Raw genomic sequence first — 23,290 nt, forward strand, 5'->3', positions numbered from 1 at the left:
GCCGCTATAAACCGTCGTTATCGTTTTTTGTCTCTCTCGTAACGTCAATAAGACTTGCCGTGTCCTTCCTGTGTCCATCCGTCCATCCGGCCTCCATCCATTTTCTGTACCGCTTATCCTACACAGGGTCACGTGGAGCCTGGAGTCTATCCCAGGGGACTCTGTATGGGGTGCCAACTCATCGCAGGGCCCAATCGCACACACTTGAACTTACTAAGGACAATTTGGAAATGCCAATCAACTTACAATGCATTTCTATGGACTGCGGGAGGAACCTGGAGTACCTGGAGGAAACCCCCGAAACACGGCGAGAACATGCAAACAACTTTCCATCCTTCCATAAATTCTAAATAAACATCTCCTCACACAGACAACTTCACCATACACACATTTTTTTAAATCTGTTAATGCGGAGATTCCCTTTGTAAGCTGTTACTATAGGCACTATGGCATATTAGAGTGAGAGAATTAATGTAACCCTTGCTGCGGAAACTACTATCCGAGCCATGCTGTTATAGAGAATTAATCAACACCTTCTGACCAATCAGAATTGAGTATTCAACAGTGTAGTGGTATAAAGTTATTTAACTGATGCATTATTTGTTTAATTATTGTTTTTGTTTTTTTGTTTTTTTGCTTTTGGATGAATGCTTTACATTGGAGCTGAAGTTCTGCCTTCATAACACCTTCTTTGCTTAATGTAACAAGAAGGCATTCCCGGTGCAACATCCACGCCTGGTTCAAAGACAGCTTTCACACCAGACCAAACATACCGAACGCTCAGTACATAGTCAAGTCTGGACAAAAAGAACAAGTATGAAAACGCCCTTAATTACAAAGACTGCAGACTCGAGGGCCGAGGAGAGCCTCTTTCTATAAAGAAAGCACTGCAGATGAGATGAATGTGCAGAGGATGCTGGGATGCTGACAACTCTGTGGTGCTCCTGGAACTCGGCCCAGACCTGTCTTAATGCAGCGCCGCTCGGCTGAACACACGGACACTCCGGGAGAATAGGAACAGATTTCATCGAGCATATGGAAGCTTGACAGGATTCAAATAAGGAGGCCATTGGCAGTGCCCTGCTTACCTGTGGAAAACAATTAATCCTCGCCTTTCCCCCTTTTCTCGCTGACTTGCTGTACATCAAAGGAGGGGAGACAAGGAAAAAAAAAAAGATGATAAAGGACAAATAAGGAAGCGCGGCTTTGAAAAGCAGGACAGAACGAGTGCCACGGTCGTTACTCCTGTCATGCACAAAGTTTTCCACGTGTCCTTTTACTGACCTTCACTGTTGGCTGAGCAATAAGAGCGGACTAAGTTAAATATATAAAACATACATACATACATATACATACATTATATATATATATATATATATATATATATATATATATATATATATATATATATATATATTCCAAGACTCAAGGTAAAAATATTTGATCCAATACTTAAGAGATTACACAGTAACCATTATATTGTTAATCTGCTACAAGTATAAGAAATGGCCCACTGTAATCCTGTCAAGAGTGGATTTACGTACTGGTAAAACACATCATCCCATCTATCTTAATTGGTATTTTGGGCAATACATGTTCCTTATGTCCATCAGGGTAAATTCCTATCACAGAAACTGGAAAGGTCCTTGAGGGGTGAAGTCTAAGAGTGTACTAAGCGTCGTCAGCATCAAAGCGGTCATGACGGACTCCCGAGCAAGCAAGCGATATTGAGTCATAAAACTGCGTGCCACTATAAACCTGTAGCCATCTGCTGATTTGTAGATCCAATTACCCCTCCTCTGTAATGGCTATGTTCAGTGCCATGATGTTCGGTCAGCTGTTGTCAGCATCTGTCTCAATGTGTGCTAAGCGTTGGGTAACTTTGACCTCTACCGAGTGAGCAAAACAGCCACGTCTTAAAAAGTTTAGCTTGTGTTACTACTTTAGAAAGAAAGCCATAGACTGGCACCACTGTTCCTTGGTCATGACGCTAGGTGACGTTCACACTTGTTGGTAATTCAGTCCTGTGGCTCTGGGAGCTGTAGCCTGGATGTAAGCCGGATTCCCCTGTCAACACTGGCATGGGGTGCAGGACAAGTGACGGACTGGCTGACAAGACGCTGACAGGGAGATTAGCTTCAGGGCCTCTCTTTCTTGAAGCAAGAACGGCAAGCTAGAGGAAAACCAATCAATGTTCCCTCTGAAGAAAAAAAACAGAGAAGAAGCCCAGGTATTATTTGCTGGAACCTTGCTCCTATTTGCTGTGGCGGCCCCGGTCTGAATAACCACATCCCGCTGAGACGCAGCACTTTTCCAGCATGGGCTAAAGCTAGACAGATTGCTCAAGCTGTACGAGATACATGACTGCGTTTCAGCACGACGTTAAGGGGTGTGGATGGAGCGTATTCACTGTATAATTTACAAGTGAATAACATACGCTTCATCACACGGTGACCGTCAAGGCAGTGTATGTGGAGAACAGTTCGAGTGGAAAAGGATATCAGGCAGAAGTATTAGAGACACATTGGCCTGCAATAAAATGTCATCCTCCCGGTTTCAATCTACCAGAAAACCTTTTTCCTTCAATAGCAAATGGAAGGATGGTTCGAGACGCAGCCACGGCATCTTTCTTGTGATTTCCGACTACGAAAACGTCTTGGGTAATTCTTAAAGCTCAAACAAAAGAAGAAACAACTTCTAACCACTGCCTCTTTATATCTTTTATATCGTATTACCACCATCTGCTACCATGTCTTATTTAACTACCCGGATCTATGTAAGACAAGAAAGTAAAAAGTCCTGAAAATGCAATCTAACAAGTAACATATGGCCGAGAAAAGCGGTTTCACACGTCGAATAACTAATTAAAAGATACACTTCGACAAAACTGGTCAACTGGTGGTAAAAACAACCAAAAACAACCTTCAGATCAGAATGTGATCCCACGCTGACCTCTTTTCATTTAGGGATGCTGATTTACTGGCCATCATCTCAGCATGTGTTCCTCTAGTAAAAATAGACATAGCAATAAAGTCGAGGTAAAGCGAGTACTAAATCAGTCTGCTTTTGATGTGCCGTCTTTTTCTAACACCAAACCAACACGCACAGAGTCTGAAAGATAAGAAATATCGACTAAACGGGGTCTTTGACGCGGTTTGTGCTGGCGATCCTGCTAAAATGTTTAACGACCTTGTTTTAACTTTGCCCGGCGGTTACTTCGAGGCGCCTCTGAAAGCTAGCGAACGTGCACGCACAGACCTTCCTTTGACGTCCTCTGACCTCAAGTCGCACACTGAGTTTATTCACCACCCCCCCATCCCCCCCTTCAAATTCCAGCCTGTATTTGCATCCTTCTCCAGAGTGTGTTTATTCCCATGGCGTGGAATCTGGTGTGGTTGTGTGTTTATGCAAATGCAGCAGAAATGGAGAGTTAAAAGATCATTCCTTGAAGCCCAATGGAAAATTACTGAGCAGCGACTGCATGGCTAGATTCTTTTTTTTTTTTTCTGTAAAGCTAGCATATGAAATGAGGCCTTTAAGTGATGAACGGAGTAATGGAGCTCATGTACATGAATGTATGACGTGGAGAAGTTCTCTGGGAAAGCAGATTCTCTGGAATTACGCCAACGTTGTTTGATTCAATACTTTGTTAACAGAAAGTGTTTGTGTTTCAGTTTTTACTTTTCAATGGCGGCTGATTTCTCCTCACACTGTTCGACCGTTTGAACATGAGGAGGTTATTTTTGCCTACACTAGCAATGCGTGATGTACTTGTATATAACCTACAACTGCCTTAGTGTTAGTATTTCAGCAGTAAACACACCGGTTATTCTCATCATGTTGCCTCCCTATGGCGTCAGATTTGTCTAATGAACACAGCACACCATGTAGAACATGCCAACAAACGCCTTCGTTACTAATCAATTTAATCACGCAGCCATTGAACTGTCTGTAAATATAATAGGCTTGTCAAAAGTACCGGTACTTCGGTACCAAGTCGGTACCAAAAAGAAAAAAAGTTGACGGTCAACCTTGCTGACTTGCTGCCTGACAGGTGGTGCACCGTGCAACAAAAAGACATTGGAGCCAAAGCAGCAGCAGCGCCGCCGGTCGCCATGGCGACGTCCGAAACCGCATACTTACCTACTATATAGTAGGCGAAATACATGTATTTCTCATGTATTTCCGCTTTCGGTACCGTTACCGCCAAGTATGTAAAAGCCACACCCCTAAAATTACAGTGCGGATAGATGAACCGTGCTTTCAGGAAGAACCGCCGTATTTATTCAAGCAGTTCAAGCAGGTGAGTTTAAGATGATGGAAACGGTTGCATTATGAATGTAGAATAGTTTAATTCCAGTGTATTATTGCAACAACAACAAAAAAAAAAACATACTCGTTTTTCCTTACGTAATGGTTAGCATATGCGCATGTAATGCTAATACAGTCAGGAGTCCTTATTAACCGTTTAATGCTTTAACTTTTATTGGGGTAAAACAAATGGGAAGACATGATGGGGTGTACTAATTTTACACATCAGAGGCTTTCTGATGAGCCATATATCTGAAAGGTATGTGTTAGAAAATAATATGTCAGTCAGAAACACATTTCTACTCTTGTCTGGAAAACTCTAGTAGCTTTAATAATGAAATACTTGAAGTATACAGAATGGCATTTTAAAAATACATTTTATATTGATCTTTATAACAGTATTAATAAAATAGTGTGTTGTTCAATTTGCATGTTTTTGTGTTTCGCTTCGGTACCGAAATTGGTTCCGCGTACCGTGGAATTTTACTGGTATTGGTACCGACTACTGAAATTTTGGTACCGTGACAACCCTAAAATCTACTTCTGCTTGAACATGTCTTGGTTTGTGACTCACCTTCTATTGTAGCCTAAAGATTTCCATTTCTCAAAAAACACTTTAGGTCCAACTCTCACTGTTGCTTCAGTGAATAATCTCACCTGGATACTGTAGATTTGTACATAAGAGCTGCTGCTGTAATCCTAAACACTACCCTGTGCTCATCCCAGGACTCTCCCTCACTCCCAGGAGTCTCCTCAATTAAAACTACATTTAAAATCGCACTGAATAACGACATCCTGTTATAGACACGTTAGCACAACATGTTGAACTAGCCACTCGTACTCTGATTGTTTCAGGCTCGCGTGTTATTTACTGGAACACACTTCTAAATCATGGTTCCATGACGACAACAACAATGACCGCCTGTGTTCTTTTCTGATATCCTGTCACTTAGTCTAAACTGCTCACGTCACCAGCCTTTGATGTATAAAATGCATCAGCTTGGTTTTTTGCCACGCTGCAAAACCAAGCTTGGAAGATTCTGATGTATTGACGCAACAGCTAAAAAAAAAAAAAAAAAAAAACAAAAGCAAAAAAAAAAAAACAACCCCTCAGACGCATCAAAGAAACCGATAAGCCGATTGCTGCCAGCTAGATTGAGAGAAGAGCAGAAATCCAGTGAGTTACGATTCAGACGGTCGGTTAATCTGTAAACCCTTTGCAGGACACCTACAAGGACACACAATGGCCAGCTGGGGGGGTCTTAGGCCAGCAATACACTTGACCCACGTGACTGTGTGCTACATGGCTACTACATGAGCAGCATCGTTCGCATACCCGCCTGCGTACCTTTGTGAATCTGAAGGAGATTCGGGTCAGAGCCGAGACATCCTCGACCGTGAAAAGTACTTCCTAATGTAGAAGATCATTCATCGTATTTGTAGGTAGTGTACTTGAAGTTATCTTTTTTTATTTAATTTGAGACTGATTATTGAATCAGCCAATCATGTGGCAGCAGTGAAATGCATAAAATCATGCGTTCGACGTTCACATCAAACATCAGAATGGGGGATCTAAGTGACTTGGACTATGGCATGGTTGTGCCAGATGGGCTGGTGTGGGTATTTCAGAAACTGCTGATTTCCTGGGGATTTTCACACAAAACTAGAGTTTTAGATCCAACCGTCCATCCATCCATCTTCTATACCGCTTTATCCTTTTCAAGGTCACGGGGAAACCTGGAGCCTATCCCAGAGGCGGGGTACACCCTGGACAGGGTGCCAATCCATCGCAGGGCACATACACATTCACACACCTATTCATACACTACGGACACTTTGGCCATGCCAATCAGCCTACCATGCGTGTCTTTGGACTGGGGGAGGAAACCGGATTACCCGGAGGAAAGCCCCGCAGCACGGGGAGAACACGCAAACTCCGCACACACAGGGCCACGGTGGGAATCGAACCCCCGACCCTGGAGGTGTGAGGCGAACGTGCTAACCACTAAGCCACCGTGCGCCCCCTAGAGTTTTAGATTTGGCGCAAAATCGTATGGGGGAAAAAACATCCTCTGTCGGTGGAAACATCTCGTTGAGGGGAGAAGACATAATCGAGAAGATTGGTTTGAGCTCACAAGAAGCTTGCGGTACTTCAATCACTATCAGCCAAGAACAGGAATCTGAGTCTACAATGGGCAGACTCACTGAAACTGGACAACTGGACAGTGAGTGTATACAGTCTGAGTCACATTGTGCTATACTGCCCACACTGGTGCCCACACCGGTGCCCACATTTGTGCAATGTAAAGCAATCGTTTCTGAGGACGTGCACGCCTACGCATACTTGAAAGCAAGTATAAATCCCTGGCCTTGGAGACATCTTATTAAGGATAAAAAGGAGGAGGATGCGCCTCATCAAAGTCAGTCAAGTCACAGTCAATTTCAGTAATATGGATTTTGTCTTTTTTTTTTGGATTGTTATTACACACACTAATGCGAAGCAGCACAGAAAAGGATGCATCATCATTTTCTATTAAATATCTATAATGAATAGAGGCATTTCGGAATCACATTAAACTCCACAGGGTCCTACGAATGCAACGCAGCCACCAAACATACTTAACAAACCTGGGACTTCACTGAGCCGTATAAGAAAAAAAGCAATTCCCGCTTCAGATTTATAACGTTATGGAGAAACACAGGGAGACATGCGATCTCTCCTATTATCTCTGAGAAACGAGCGGCCTCTTCCTTATGCTTTCTGAATGATACTGGCCAACGGAGTACCCAGAGTCCCTTGGGTGATGAATTACGAAATGTGTTGCGCCGTTTCAAATTGTTTTCCTGGACAGATTTGGTACGGAGCGGGGAAAAATGTCACAACGGCAACAGGAAAAAAACAAAAAACAAAAACACAACAACAAAAACTTGGGTGCACTTTGTCTCTGACACCTCTGTGCTGCAACAGTGATATTGTATCTCGTCTGGTCTCTACAGAGCTGTAGCAGAATGCTAGGGAAGCTAGGAGTTGCACTTATATGAACAGGAATGAAGACACGCACTAGAATGCTTTCACGTAAAATCTGGAAAGATCCCAAGCTGATGTGCCTTTTTTTTTTTTTTTTTTTTTTACCAACATAACTGAAAGGTTTGCATCCATTCTATACATTATAAACAAAATGGCCTCTCTTGTCTACACTTGTATTTTTTCATTCGTATTTGTATTTTTCAACATGTCTCAGGGCCTTTTTTTTTCCTTCAGTGAAATACTTGATAAGCAATTACGCATATCAGATTTAAGTTCAGTTTTCTCCTCCGGAGGGTCTCTTGATCCAAAATTGCCGCAAATATCAAGACTAATTATCACACAACACAAAAGCCTCATTATAATGTTTCTTTTGTCTATTTTGCACATGACCTCATTTACACAATTACAACAAGCCCACTAACTGTGCACGCAATGTAGCGCTCTTGATTTGGCATTTTAGTAAATCAAGGCCTGAATATGCTATTATATGCTATTCTGGTTCACAAAGAGGTCGGGCTTATGAAATATGTTTTATCACCTGAATTTGTATATTATAGACATAATGTACAGTGCTGTGAAAAGGTTTTTGCCTCCATCCTGATGTCTTCTGGTTTTGTGTATAGCTCATACTAAATAGTTTTAGATCTTCAAACGAAATACACCATAAAACATAGGCATCCTGAGTAAACACACAATACAGTGTGTTCCCAGTTCCCAATCACTGATCACCATCGTTCCCAAAGACCAATCACTGATCACCATTGTTCCCAAAGACCAATCACTGATCACCATTGTTTCCAAAGACCAATCACTGATCACCATTGTTCCCAAAGACTGATCACCATTGTTCCCAAAGACCAATCACCGATCGCCATTGTTCCCAAAGACCAATCACTGAACACCATTGTTCCCAAAGACCAATCACCGATCACCATTGTTCCCAAAGACCAATCACCGATCACCATTGTTCCCAAAGACCAATCACTGATCACCATTGTTCCCAAAGACCAATCACTGATCACCATTGTTCCCAAAGACCAATCACCATTGTTCCCAAAGACCAATCACTGATCACCATTGTTCCCAAAGACCAATCACCAATCGCCATTGTTCCCAAAGACCAATCACTGAACACCATTGTTCCCAAAGACCAATCACTGATCACCATTGTTCCCAAAGACCAATCACTGATCACCATTGTTTCCAAAGACCAATCACTGATCACCATTGTTCCCAAAGACCAATCACTGATCACCATTGTTCCCAAAGACCAATCACTGATCACCGATCACCACTGTTCCCAAAGACCAATCACCGATCACCATTGTTCCCAAAGACCAATCACTGATCTATTGTCAATGAACCAGTGACTCATAACCTCACTATCCGATGTCACCCAGTAGGACGGGTTCCCGTCTGTCTGGTTCCTCTCAAGGTTTCTTTTTAGGGATGCACCGAAATTCCGGCCGCCGAAAATGGTATTTTTGGTTTTTGGCCGAAAAAGAAAAAAAGGACGATTATACGAGCCAAAAATATATTCAGCCATGCCCCGCCCCTCAGTGCTCAGCGCTCATATTTCACTCTCGATCTAGCTGATGGTTATCACGGCGCTATCCGGCAAAGGGCGATCACGTCAGCGGTTTGGAAATACTTAAAAGTTTCTGATAAGGACATCAAATTTGCCATCTGCAGTGTTTGTTCTGCAGAAATTTCAAGAGCGAGTACGGTGCTGAAGCACTTTTCCATGACAGGTTTGATACACCACCTGAAAACACGACATCCAGTTCAATATGCAGAGTACAGCAAAACAACAACAACAACAACAACAACAGAATAGAGGCCCTCTGCCTTTCTGTGTTCTGCCTGTTGTTTTCATTAAAATGACCGTGTGGCATATTTCAACTTTTTGTATTTGCAAGATGCTAGCCTAGAGTTGTTCATTACTCGACTGCTGTTTTGCAGATCATAATACTTAACGCTACATTATGTGGATAACTGGATAAAAACAATCTGTTAAATTTGATTGTTACAGAACTGAATGAAGAATAATATATTCAATATCCTTTTTGTTTTAGTGTGTTCATTTCAATAAAAATTTGATCATTTTATTGGTTGTAGTTCTTCAATTCAGATGCATTAAACTCATGAAATTAATTTTAAAAAATCTAATATTAACACAATTAATTAAATTTAGTTTTCGGCCACGTGCATCCTGAATTTTTGGTTTCGGCCAAGATTTTTCCTTTCGGTGCATCACTATATAAATTACACTGAAATTCATCACCAATCTTCCATTTCCAACAACCAATCACTGAACAGCATTGTTCCCAACGACCAATCACTGAACACCATTGTTCCTAACGACCAATCACCGAACACCATTGATCATAACGACCAATCACTGAACACCACTGTTCCTAACGACCAATCACTGAACACCATTGTTCCCAACGACCAATCACTGAACACCATTGTTCCCAACGACCAATCACTGAACACCATTGATCATAACGACCAATCACCGAACACCACTGTTCCTAACGACCAATCACCGAACACCATTGTTCCTAACGACCAATCACCGAACACCATTGTTCCTAACGACCAATCACCGAACACCACTGTTCCTAACGACCAATCACTGAACACCATTGTTCCTAACAACCAATCACTGAACACCATTGTTCCCAACAACCAATCACTGAACACCATTGTTCCCAACAACCAATCACTGAACACCACTGTTCCTAAAGAACAATCACTAATCACCACTGTTTCCCAAAGACCAATCACCATGATTTATCGCACCCAACTCTCTTCTTACTGATATTTACAAGTAATAAAAGTGAGTTATTCCAGCTGTCCTTTCTGGTCTATTTCCTGACTGCTCACTAACACACTGCTTCATGTGATCTGCGTTCTTAACAGAAATCAAACAATTTCGTAAAAATGCAAAACAGTTTGACTATTTTCTATTCTTCTTCAGAAAATCTTCCTTCTTCTTTTTTTTTTTTTTTTATATCCATATGACCGTGATGATTCAATTAATTCAAGAGAATGTTTAAGAATGCGTTTTCTAATTTCCCCTGAAAAGAGTTGGCAACACGGCTTATGTCAGACACACCGTTTTTAATTCCATGTGATGGCAGCCAATGCTTGTGGCTTATTTTCTATCTCCAAGTAAAACATTATCCTGATGTACCAAACCTGCTGTGTTGAAATATCTACCACTGCCAGCAAGACAGTGAAATATACGCCAGCCACAAAAATATGATCTCCCCTATACTATAGCATATATGCAGTATATATGCAGTATATATATCATGTTAGTCATATCATGTCTTTTTTTAAATATATATATATATATATATATATATATTTGATCTACAGTCTGTATTTGTCCATTACACGTATGGCAGCTAAAACCTATTCTTTCCTGCGCTGGCTTCAACAAGGAGCTGTCAGTGTTACTTTTTCAGCACGGCCCGGAATGTGGCTCCTTCTCACCGGTTGCTTACTTTAGCCTAAAGATAATAAGGCCTGGCCAGCTGGAAGGAGTTTGATGGCTTCCTGTCTCCCTCTTCACTTCCATTTTCTGTCTGAAAAGGCCCCTGTCATGGATACTTGAACCCAAAAGGCATCGCTCACCCGGGAAGAGGTCAGCTGTCTTATTCCAGCTAATCATTCCTGATAAAATAACTGGCCACTCAGAGGGTTTATATCACGTAACCGCACGCTTCTGATTTACACAAGACTATTCAGATAGAGGCCTGGAGAAATGTACAGTTTTTAAGTATATATATATATATAATATATATAAATAAAACTCACAATCAAATCAAATAGACAGAAAGCTCCATTCTGAAGCTATGGCATGACAGCTCACAGATGCACCCGAAAGCAATAAAAACACTAACGTCACAATTGTGTTGCAGTTGCCTCGTCTGTATGCAACTCAACAGATGGAACGGGACCACCGCGACGTTTCCCTCTGACAGACGACGGAACTGAATAAATAAACAAAAAGGTCTGAAATTCCAGCTTCACATCCTTTTCCAATTGAGACTTGATGTACGTGAAAGAAAACTTCTGGTGAGAAAAACAGGGCTAATTATATATTCATTACATTTGAAAGACAGTCTCGGTGACTGTACTAGACCTAACAGTACTGAACTGTTAAATAAAAATCACAACAAATAACGAGGGGGGAAAAAAAAAAAATCAGGACATGAGGAAGAAATTTTCGACCTCTTTTATCAATTTAAATTCCAGTAAAATTGGGGTGTGGGGGGGGGGATGTTCGTATCCTACGCATACTCTAAATGTACGTATGAGAAGACTAACTAGTCTCAAGCTTGACTTGATCGACGTTAAATCATATCACTTGCATGGATTACTGCACTTTCATATGTGGAAAATACCGTCAATACCGTTAAGCTGCTTATTTTTATTATGTTTACAATAATAAAGATAAATAATGACCGTAAGCCAGCACAAACCCAGAAAATAAGACAAATAAAGCAAATCATTCAATTATGATAATAAACATATAAAGGATAAGCCGGTCTGTCGGCACATAGCCGTAAGCCGTAAACAAATGTCTCGGCTGACTCAAGATTTAGCGCTTATTATTATTATTATTATTATAAAATATCTTAAAAATAAAATACACTTCACTTTTTCAGCCTTTACCCTGATTGTTCATTTTGTGCTCTCAGCTGTCTGTGCTTGTTACCTTTTATGGAGTTTTGTGGGTGTCACTACAGTACAAGCAAATGCGCTGTATCAGGAACGTGCTTTGCGCATTACAGATAATCAACAAATGCAAGCGAGTGCGAGGAAAATCAGCATTTCCAAAACGTCTGTAAACCCGGTGCAAGATGTTTTTGCTCGGTTTGGATTACACAAACACTTACACACAACTTTGCTCAAATCTTGATAAACGAAACCCACTGAGAGGAACCAGACTCCAAATGCAACCCTATAGTGAGATAATAAATCATTACTCTTTTCCAGCTGTATACCGTAAACTAAAACAATACCGAGTGTGCTGAAAGGACGCTGGGTACGAGCGGATTGTGGAGGAGCGCAGCACAGTGTTTATGATTACAGCAGCATGTCTTAGCTATGTACAGTATCCAGGTGAGATTATCCACTGAAACTGTTTTTGGGAAGTGCAAATCTTATGGATATCCATGCCAGCAACAAAAAGTGAAAACCCCTCTGCGATGGATGCCATGCCACAAATCCCAGAGGCGTGCGGAATCTGCACAAACATCTGTGTGGATACAGGGATTAGTGCAAAAACATCTATTACAGCCAAAGCATTGCAGCTGCACAGTTTTTCTGTTAGAAAAATCTAACAGAACCAAATCTAGTACTGATTACTGACAAGCGCAACCCCCCCCCCCCCAACCCCCCGCCCCACACCAAATAAAGTTTAACGCAAAAGAAAATATCACATTTAATAAAATTGTTCAAACATAACACATTTAAATTGGTTCATAGATTTCACCTCAATGCTGTTGAGTGCACTACTGTTTATTAATCAGAACAAATATCCTAATACATGTCTGGCTCTTAGGAACTGTGACTACATTTCCATGGACAGCAGTAATCTAATTATTGACCTTATTCTGAATAAGACAATATTGTGATTACGTCCCTGCGCCACGCCGTCCGACGTTCCCTCCAGAATTTCACGTATCGACATACAGTTGGTCTTCGTTGTGGTACCGTATACAGTTTTGGGTGTTTTTATTTTTAATTTTATGAAAGCTTCAAGTGCGGTTAATTATTTGTCATGCTGTACGTGCTAATAGACGACTGCTTGAAGTCGTGGGCTGCGTCCCAAACCGCATACTTACCATCTATATAGTAGATGATATACGTGTATTTCTCCTACTATATAGTAGATGATATACGTGTATTTCTCCTACTATATAGTCGCTGATATACGTGTATTTCCCCTACTATATAGTAGCTGATGTACGTGTATTTCTCCTACTATATAGTAGATGATGTACGTGTATTTCTCCTACTATATAGTCGCTGATATACGTGTATTTCTCCTACTATATAGTAGATGATATACGTGTATTTCTCCTACTATATAGTAGCTGATGTACGTGTATTTCTCCTACTATATAGTAGCTGATGTACGTGTATTTCCCCTACTATATAGTAGCTGATGTACGTGTATTTCCCCTACTATATAGTAGCCGATGTACGTGTATTTCTCCTACTATATAGTAGCCGATATACGTGTATTTCTCCTACTATATAGTAGCCGATGTATGTGTATTTCTCCTACTATATAGTAGCTGATATACGTGTATTTCTCCTACTATATAGTAGCCGATGTACGTGTATTTCTCCTACTATATAGTAGCTGATGTACGTGTATTTCTCCTACTATATAGCAACCGATATACGTGTATTTCTCCAACTATATAGTCGCTGATATACGTGTATTTCTCCTAGCTTCAAGTGCGGTTAATTATTTGTCATGCTGTACGTGCTAATAGACGACTGCTTGAAGTCGTGGGCTGCGTCCCAAACCGCGTACTTACCGTCTATATAGTAGCTGATATACGTGTATTTCCCCTACTATATAGTAGCTGATATATGTGTATTTCTTCTACTATATAGTAGGTGAATATGTGGTTTGGGACTCAGCCGTGCTCTCTTGTTTGCCGTTAAAGGGTTGAGCACTGCCTTATGTGTGTGTGTCCTGTCGCAAAATGTCGCAAAATGCGGTGAAAAATCCCACACGATGTTAATAGTGTGATTGAGGTGTGTACATGTCTGTAATACACTTGCGACTAAAACAGGAATACTCCACACGTCTTAATTCCATTTGTGTTTACTTCGAGTATGACGTTAGTCAGATTAAGGTCATCAATAATCGCCGTTTACATGCTATTTTCTTAATCAGAGTATCATCTTAATCGGGTTAATATCGGATTACTGTTGTCCATGTAAACGTACTGTATGTTTTAATTAGATGAACAGATGCTACACAGTATTTCCAGAATCAGGATGTTGATGAACAGTGGACTAGTTCAACAAACAGACTTCATGTAAAAACCATAATGAACTTTCCTTTACTCTCACACTATCCGTTGTTACCCAGATGAGGGCGGTTTCCCTTCCGAGTCTGGTTCCGCTCAAGGTTTCTTCCTCGTATCATCTCAGGGAGTTTTTCCTCATCACCTTCGCCACCAGCTCGCTCAATAGGGATAAATTCACACACTTAAAATCTCTATCCTGTGTTTATATGTTTCTGTAAAGCTGCTTTGAGACAATTTCCATTGTAAAAAGCACTATACAGATAACATTTCATTGAAATGATAAAAAAAGTGAATAAAACACAATAAAGTGCAGCAATAATACTATTATAAAACTCTAATGCTAGCACAACATGCCACTTCAATGAAGACGCCAGTCTTACTCTCCATTAAGGTCTTTATGGGTGACGAGAGAACACCACAGCTCACAGCCGAGACTTTCTACCCGTTTTTTTTATTTTGTCGAGGACGTAAACACAATGATTCATCACAAGAGAAGATAAAGACTTAGATACAGATAAAATAGCCCCTGTCAAGGATTCAAATGCTCGCTTATTTGGTAACAATGCACGTAATTAGCTTAAATCCACCCTGCTTTTTTCATCGCGTTAATTGGGTCTCCAGGCAAGCACAACATCGAAATGGCCAGCACACTGGAGCCATTGGGCTAGCTAATGACTATTATTTATTTTTTCACCCTTGATAAAGTTAATCCTTAATAATGACAGGCAGACGTGATTGTGCCGTACTAAAAGCTTTCGCTAAGATGTTTCTCAGAAAACCGGTACGTTCAGACTTGGTCCTGACCTTGAAGTCTCCTTTCATTTGCCACTCAGTGGAAAGCTTTATTTAAAGAACAGACAGTGTTTCTGCTCTTGAAGGACACCGGACGCATGAATTTTTGAAAATGAAGTGCTAGGAATTCTGAGTAAAGTAGTCCTTTACACGGAAACCTGAATAAACGGCATAAATGTACAAAAGGCAGGCAGCGCTAACCGACATCATATTCATCTCTACTGAGATTACCATAACATTGGAACATCGGGTTCATTTCCACAGGGAAGTTCACACTTATTTTCTTCACAATCTCTGGAGGCTGTAAAAACATTCAGGTTCCTGATACGTCTAATACACGTGTCTAAAACACAGCTCAGACGCACATCTTTACACCTGCACTCTGCAGTAATTTCACTCTTCTGTATTATTATTATGATTATTATGATTATGATTTCATTTCAGCTTTGCTGCGAATATACAATATGTCAGTGCACGACTGCCAAGTCAGATTCCTGGTAAGTGATTTCTTACTGGCCAATAAAAGCCTATCTGATTTTGATTCGGATCATGCTGGACTCATTTTGCCCTAAATTCCCAAGAACTGTCTAGTGATGTAACTCTATTAACCAAAATGAGCCCCAGATTTCTTCCGAACGCTTTTCTAAAGCCGGAGCGTTTTAAATTATTAATATTGTTATTATTATTATTTTTTAAAAATCTCTTCTCGTCTCATAAACCGCTAAATTTCTCCGGATTATATTTCCAGATCCGTCATTAGAGCAGACAATAACTGGGAGAAGTGCAGCTTGAAATCGCACAGATCTTTCCCCTATCCGCAGATATTATCCTCCACCCCTCCGCTCTCTTCATCCCAAAACCCATTTCTGACTTTTAGGCACGAATCGTTTCTGTCCTCTCTGTGCAAAATGCATTTTTATTCCATTCGTTTTTTTCCCCCTTTTCATTTCATACTGGCTCGAACACTCTGCTAGGAAAGTGCAATCTAAAAAGGCCTAGCTCCGACCCGCCATCAGAGCGCTATATCTCTTTTATCGTTTTCATCCACTCCTCATTTCATTCAGGAAGAATCCTGCACAAGGCCTGATTTGTTGGGTAAAGTCTGAGTTTAGAGAAGAGATTTCTTTCTTTCTTTCTTTTCCATCACCGGTGGAGTTTCCTCAGACACACTCCTTCGCAGATCTCCCATAACTCCTTGCAAATTCAATGCCAGGTTATGAGGTTGTAACGTTTAATCCTCCCTGCTCGTTCTGAACGAGCTCCTGCTGCAAGTGTCATTTATATTAGGCTGATAAAATGCCATGCTGCATCGCAGACACGAGTGTGTCAGTGGAGTGACCTAATTGGCCCGATAGCAGTTGTAGAGCATGAGGAAAGCGTGGATAGCCGTTCCGTTTTGCCTTCTCTCTCTCTCTCTCTCTCTCACCAGAGGCTACACCAAATTATCCTGTCAGCTATATGCTTCTGGCTTTCATCACTGAAGCGGGGACGAAGAGGCACAAAAGCATCGTATACGACCCTGTGCGTCCTGACTCACGGTTCTACGGCCGAGATTGGGCGAGAAAACCGAAAGGACTTTGACAAATGTCTCGCGAATTGTCTGTTCTGCAGCGCTATTTAGAACAGCGACGCTCTGCAGGCTACACAAAGATTTACAACAGAGCTCCATCTGTTAAATGTACTGCAACAGCAAAGCATGGCTCTGTTTATGAGTGCAACAGATTGGTCACAGTTTTCTGTAAGTGTAAAGATGCAACAAAGGGTATTCACTAGATGCGGAGAGTAAGACGTACTTTCCTACAACAACAACAACAACAATAATAATAATAATAATAATGACAGTCCTGGTCATGTACTTGTATTCAATAGCTTATTAGACTATTCAAATATTGACTAATAAAAAGTATTAATTATATAAGCCATAAATGCACTTCTGCAAAAATGAAATACAAAATATGTACTACACAAAGGTTTAACATTGTAATATTAATAGAGGCCTGTTTGTTTTTTTTAAAGTTATATTTTTTTATTAATACATCACAATTCATTTCACGGTTCACTCTGAGAAACAAAAGGTACCAAACTTTTCCTTGTTGCTACAGTGGTACCATCAAGAGTACTATCTTCTAGTACGTACATTTTCCCTGGAACGGTGCATGTAGTGTACGTTTATTAACCGTTTTGTGTAAAGCCATTAAATGTTAAAAGGTACATCAGTGATCCTTATTTTATACATACATACTTATATACATGCATTTTATATATATATATACATATATACACACACACACACACACACGCATTTTATATATATATATACATATATACACACACACACACACACACACGCATTTTATATATATACACACACATATATACATGGATTGTATATATATATATGTATGTATATATATGTGTGTGTGTGTGTGTGTGTTTTAAGAGTACACTACATTCACACTTCCAGGTTAAAGATACATACTCAAGGTGCAAAAGATACAAAAGTAGCCTTGATATTAACACTCCAGCGGCAAGGAAAAAGTACTTTTATTTCTCTGAGAGTGATGTTTAACAGTGTTCAGATTTATTGGCTCGGTTTTAGCCAAGATTAGACACACAGAGGCTACAAAAAAAGTACAAAACAAATACATATAGCCTTCAAAAGACTGGGGATTAACAGCTAGGGAAATCACAAGGTACACACACACACACACACACAGTAACATGTGCATTATGGTTTTTGATTATCTTTTTTTTTTTTTTTAGTAGATAAAGCTTGCATAAATCTACCTGCATAAATGCAACAGATTTAAGTGTTTCCAAAGTGAAATAAATGAGATGAATTGTTCGCTGTCAGAGAAAACGGTTCTAGCACTTGGGCATGTGTCACATGAGTATGATCCTGAAATGTTCCTGATATGACTAAACAACATCTGGAGGAGGATATGGGGTTGATGACACATGCCAAAACTGTCCCCGAGTTCATCCCGCTACTGCTACTGACACTGCTACACTAATCATGTTCAAAAACTATTCACAAGGTGAAGCAGATCAGCAGACTTCCTTGCTCAATAAATATCAGTACGGTTCGTGGTGTTGTGTTTAGGCTTAGGCGTATCCTGACAGGCATGCTCACAGGGATGCGTTGTGAGAGTTGTGTGAAGTGCGATCAGATCTGACTAATTGCGACTAAATGAAATCCCCACGATGGCGTGGGGGCGAATTTACAGCTCGCGCACGAGCACAGATGCGTGGTTTTTTTTTGTTTTGTTTTTTAAAAGCCGACCGCTTCATATCGCCGACATTATGCGTCATTATGCGTCCACGGAGCACCGACTCTGATCGCTCCGTTAGTCTCCATTCATCCGCTTCCCCGTGCTGGGCACCTCCCTGCATGTGTGCTCGGGTAAGACAATAAAAACTAAAAGTTGTCGGCATACCTGTGTACTGCACCAGGAACATGGTCCGGAGCGGAGGAAACCGAGCGCGCGCTAAAGTCCCGGCGGTGTTTTCGGCACTTTGATCGGTCCTGATCTCCTGGTTAAATCGCTCTGAAGCTGCTGCTCGCTGCCTGTCCGCTCCTCTCTCTCTCTCTCTCTCTCTCTCTCTCGCTCGCTCGCTCACACACGCACACACACACACACTGGAGACTGGAGGCTGGAAGCAGCGCGGCTCAGGAGAGGAGGATCTTTCCGCGCAAGCGCGCACACGACGTGCGCACACACAGGAGCGCGCCTGCCCTGCCGCCGACGCGCACCATACATACAGTACACCATCTTATAATCCCGTGTCTACGCATTAACACTCCTTCAAAACGAAGAAGGGCGTACATGTAGCAGTCGTGGCTTGACTGTTAAAGCTCTGGGTTACTAACCAGAAGGTCAGGGGTTCAAACCACAGCACTGCCAAACTGCCACTGTTGGGCCCTTAAGCAAGACCCTCTCTGCTCCAGGTGTGCCGTATCATGGCTGACCCTGCGCTCTGACCCTAACATTCTGGGGTGTGTGAAGAAAATAATTTCGCTGTAATGTATACGTGACCCATAAAAGACTCATTATTTGAATCCAAACGCAATATTCCTACAGGAATACTCATAAGTATCCTCATTCATACATAATAGTGTGTGAATGATGTTCCTGTGGACCAAAACTCAATGAGCACTTCAGCCTAGCTTGTGTCTAAAGTTGCTACTCCAACCTATCCCCCACCCCCCCTTTTTCAATTAAAAATCAGATTTACCTAAATCAACTAATTCAGTTTGAGTCTGAGCACGTTTATTAACCGACTGTCACGAAGCAGCGTTGCAGAAATCCAGATGTGGCTTTAGATCCCTTATCAGCAAGCCAGTGGTGCGACAGTGGACATGAGGAAGAAACCAGACTCAAAAGGGATCCCGTCCTCTTCTGCGTGGCACTGGGTAGTGGGATTATAAAGCATTACCCTTCCATAATTGTTTACTATAAATATTGTATACAAAACAATACTAAGTGTATTGGATGTTCTGCATGATTACAATTACAGCAGGTACAAGTCTACAGCGTTTAGATCAGATGATCACGTTACAGATTCCCGTGTAACCTGTTGCTCTGGACCGCACCTCAGCCGCCCCTCTACACCCACAGAAAGAACGGTGACAAACTGTACTTTTCCTTGCCGCTGATGCGGTGCATCTTTTGTACCTTCAGTGTGTATCTTTTCCCTGAAAATGTGAATATAGTATACATTTGGACGTTAAGGGCCACTGATGTGGTCACCTTTAAACCACATACACCTTCCCAGGTACACTCTTAAACATAAAGGCTCCAATTAGAACCTGATGATAAGCCTGATGCCATAGGAGAACGCTTTAAAGTTGCACAAAGAACCTTTCACTCTCAAGTTCTTTAGAGAACCATCTATTTACCCACAAATGGTTCTTCACAGCAGTGCCACAAGGAACCGTAAGTTCTCGAAGAAAAAAAAACGAAACAATTAGTGCGTTAACGAACCTTAACAGTGATGCCAGTAGAACGTTTTCCAGCCCTACAAAGACTTTTACAGGGTTTGATTTAACCTGTTAAGGTACGATACCTCGAAGAACCACACTCCGCTCTGAAGAACCTATAATAAAACAAATAACTCCTTAAACCTCAAAAAAAAAACCCAAAAAACAAACAACATATAGCTCAACTCGAGAACTCTATACAATGAAAAGTGGTTCTTGATAAGAATAATGTTCTTTACAGAACCTATAGTGCTGTAAAAAAAAACAAACAAACAAACAAACAAACAAACAAACATTGAAGAACCTTTATTTTTAAGAGTGTAGAACTTGACGTACCACCCAAGTGACAAGAAAAGTACAGTTTGGTACCTTTATTTTTGAGAGTGAACTACTTGTACATTGATCAATAGAAAGAACCAAGCACAGCACCAAGCACTGACTGCTGAAGCATTCTCAGTACGCCAGTGGGATAACGACCAGTCCTTCAACCAAAAATACATCATTTATTCTTACATCAGAAACGGACCAAAGATAATTAATACAAAATCTACACCTATTTGGAAGACTAAGACACACTCACAGAAGACGCCTGATACACTCATACCACTCTCTCAGAAAATAAGGGTACTAAACTGTACTTTTTGTTGTCAATGAAATAGTACCCTTATATGTTGTACTTTTAATATGTATCTCACTTGGATACGGAGTAACTTTAAAAAAACAAAAGTTACATAACGGGGTGTTTGAGAGCTTTAAAGATGCACTACGTGCACCTTTCTAATTAAAATATACACTCTGAAGGTGTACGTGACAACGAATGGTACAGTTTAGTACCCTTGTTCATGCTGAAATCTCCAGAGACAGCTTGTATAGCACCTACAAAGTGGTATCTACAAATATGTATATTTCATTGCACATAAGGTCAGATACCTTTTCAGTGGAATACACTTTCCTCAGCCGTGATAATTAGCCCTTACATGCACACGCTTTTCCTATAAAGACAGGTCCCAGTGCACACAGAGACGAAGTAGTGGTTAAGCCAAGGGCCAGCAGAGGGAGCAGAGCGAGCAGGATCTATGCAGTGCCACCACCAAAGCACAGTAAGAAATAAGGGCTCATTGCCATATAAACTATACATGGCTTCCTGCTGAAGTCTCACAGCCTTCTCAATTATTTACAAGTGTGAGCCAAACAGGAAAGCAAAAGAGTTATCCAGGAAACTGCTGCACCCACTTTACTGGAATGGCTGAATTAAAAGAAGAAGCTACAAAAATAAATAAATAAATAAATAAATAAAGAGAAAAGAAATCATTGCTGATCCTATCACAGCGCTGCGTATTATAACGTAACAAAAAGTCTGAATGTAATACCAGTCGGAATAAATAACTTGCTCTTAGCTAAACTGATGCTAATTGTAAATTGGATTCCTATTACTTCCTTTAATGAAGAAACATCTCGACTCTGTTCAGAGCTTGTTATGCATATTGTACAACTGCTTCGTTATCTCGACAACCCGATCCTGTTACACAACTGCTCGGCCACTTTGGATATGGTTCCTGATTATATAAAGAACACAGATATATATATATATATATATATATATATATATATATATATATATATATATATATATATATATATATATATACATACATACATACATACACATACATACATATACACACACAGACACACTCACTGGCTCATTGGCCAGTTTTGAAGGTATGCCTACCTTGTTTTATCAGGCTCACCTACCATATAGGAAACCTTGTATACGATTACTAACTGTAGCTCATCTGCTTGTGTGCAGAATTTGCTCCATTCATTAGAGGAAAGTGACCACCATGGGACTGACCACCATGGGACTGACCACCATGGGACTGACCAGAGGTTATCTGGATGTTGGATCATTCTCGGCACTGACATGGTTGTGACATGGCTGTTGTTATGGTGGTGATTTTTGTCGCTGTTATTGTTTTGTTGTTGGTGGTGAAGGTATTACACGCCTTACTGCTGGATTTAGATATCCAACCAAACATCTCCAGGCAACAGCAGTGACCGTGTGACCACTAATAAAATCCACACATGGAACATGATGAGCAATCGTCTCTTTAACTGTGCCCCCTGTGTAGCTGTGTCTATGTCTAATACCTACCTTCCTCAACAGGAATGATCAGCTACTGACTGACACGTTGTCTATATTTATCATCTTATACCTGTTTTTGTTCGTCAATGTCAAGGCTAACACGTGCTTTATCCTACGTGAAGCCAGCCATCATATCTTTTCTCTGCTGTTCATGCTAGAGTACGTCACAGGGCATTTCATCTCCTCAACCAGTTTCTTCTCTGTTTACAGAGTGATGTCAAATCAACATGGCCGCTCACACTGTGAACAGTGTCAAGTCAACCTTCCCTACTTTTAAATTAGTTTATAGCCGTACTGGCTTTAGATCAGTTCATATACAGAACAGTACTTGGTCAAATCTCGAACATTCACTATACTGAACACTGTTTCGAGAAGGTAATCATCGAGATTACGGTTACATTAAGGTGTACACAGTCTTACCTCCCTCTCCCTCACTCCTTCTGTCGAGCCACACATGATTTTATGGAGATGCCAGATTCGGATGCCCTACCTCTGAATGGAGCGCTCATCAACTGGAGGCTACAGCCTGGAGATTGCTGAGGACGGGAACACTTGAAGTACCTTGAAATGGATTTGGACCTCAATTCCACATGGACATTCTCGCTGTGGTTGCTGGGACTACGGCTGCTGCGATGGCCTTAGGACTGCAATTCCCACATGCAGTTTTGCACTCAAGTCTCCTTTAGTGAATAGCGGACTAGTTCAACAAACAGACTTCATATAAAAACCATAATGAACTTTCCTTTACTTTCACACTACCCAGATGAGGACGGGTTCCCTTCCGAGTCTGGTTCCTCTCAAGGTTTCTTCCTCGTATCATCTCAGGGAGTTTTTCCTCGCCACCGTCACCACCGTCTCGCTCAATAGGGATAAATTCACACACTTAAAATCTCTATCCTGTGTTTATATATTTCTGTAAAGCCGCTTTGAGACAATGTCCATTGTTAAAAGCGCTATAC

General features: G+C 41.0%; 1 protein-coding gene across 7 annotated transcripts in view; it reads right to left on the bottom strand.

Moving 5' to 3' along the window:
* Positions 1–23,290, bottom strand: part of enox2 (ecto-NOX disulfide-thiol exchanger 2) — a 296,308-nt gene that overhangs the window by 191,365 nt on the left and 81,653 nt on the right. The window contains exon 1 of one of the 7 annotated variants that reach the window (XM_053641144.1): positions 18,642–19,125. The exons of the other annotated variants lie outside the window; for them this stretch is intronic. Within the exon in view, the coding sequence (XP_053497119.1) occupies positions 18,642–18,663 (22 nt within the window). The 5' untranslated portion in view covers positions 18,664–19,125. Of the gene's footprint in view, positions 1–18,641; positions 19,126–23,290 lie in introns of those variants that run through there. 7 annotated transcript variants of the gene reach the window in all.

Source organism: Ictalurus furcatus, chromosome 14 (assembly GCF_023375685.1).
Source record: "Ictalurus furcatus strain D&B chromosome 14, Billie_1.0, whole genome shotgun sequence".
Taxonomy (NCBI): Eukaryota; Metazoa; Chordata; class Actinopteri; order Siluriformes; family Ictaluridae; genus Ictalurus; species Ictalurus furcatus.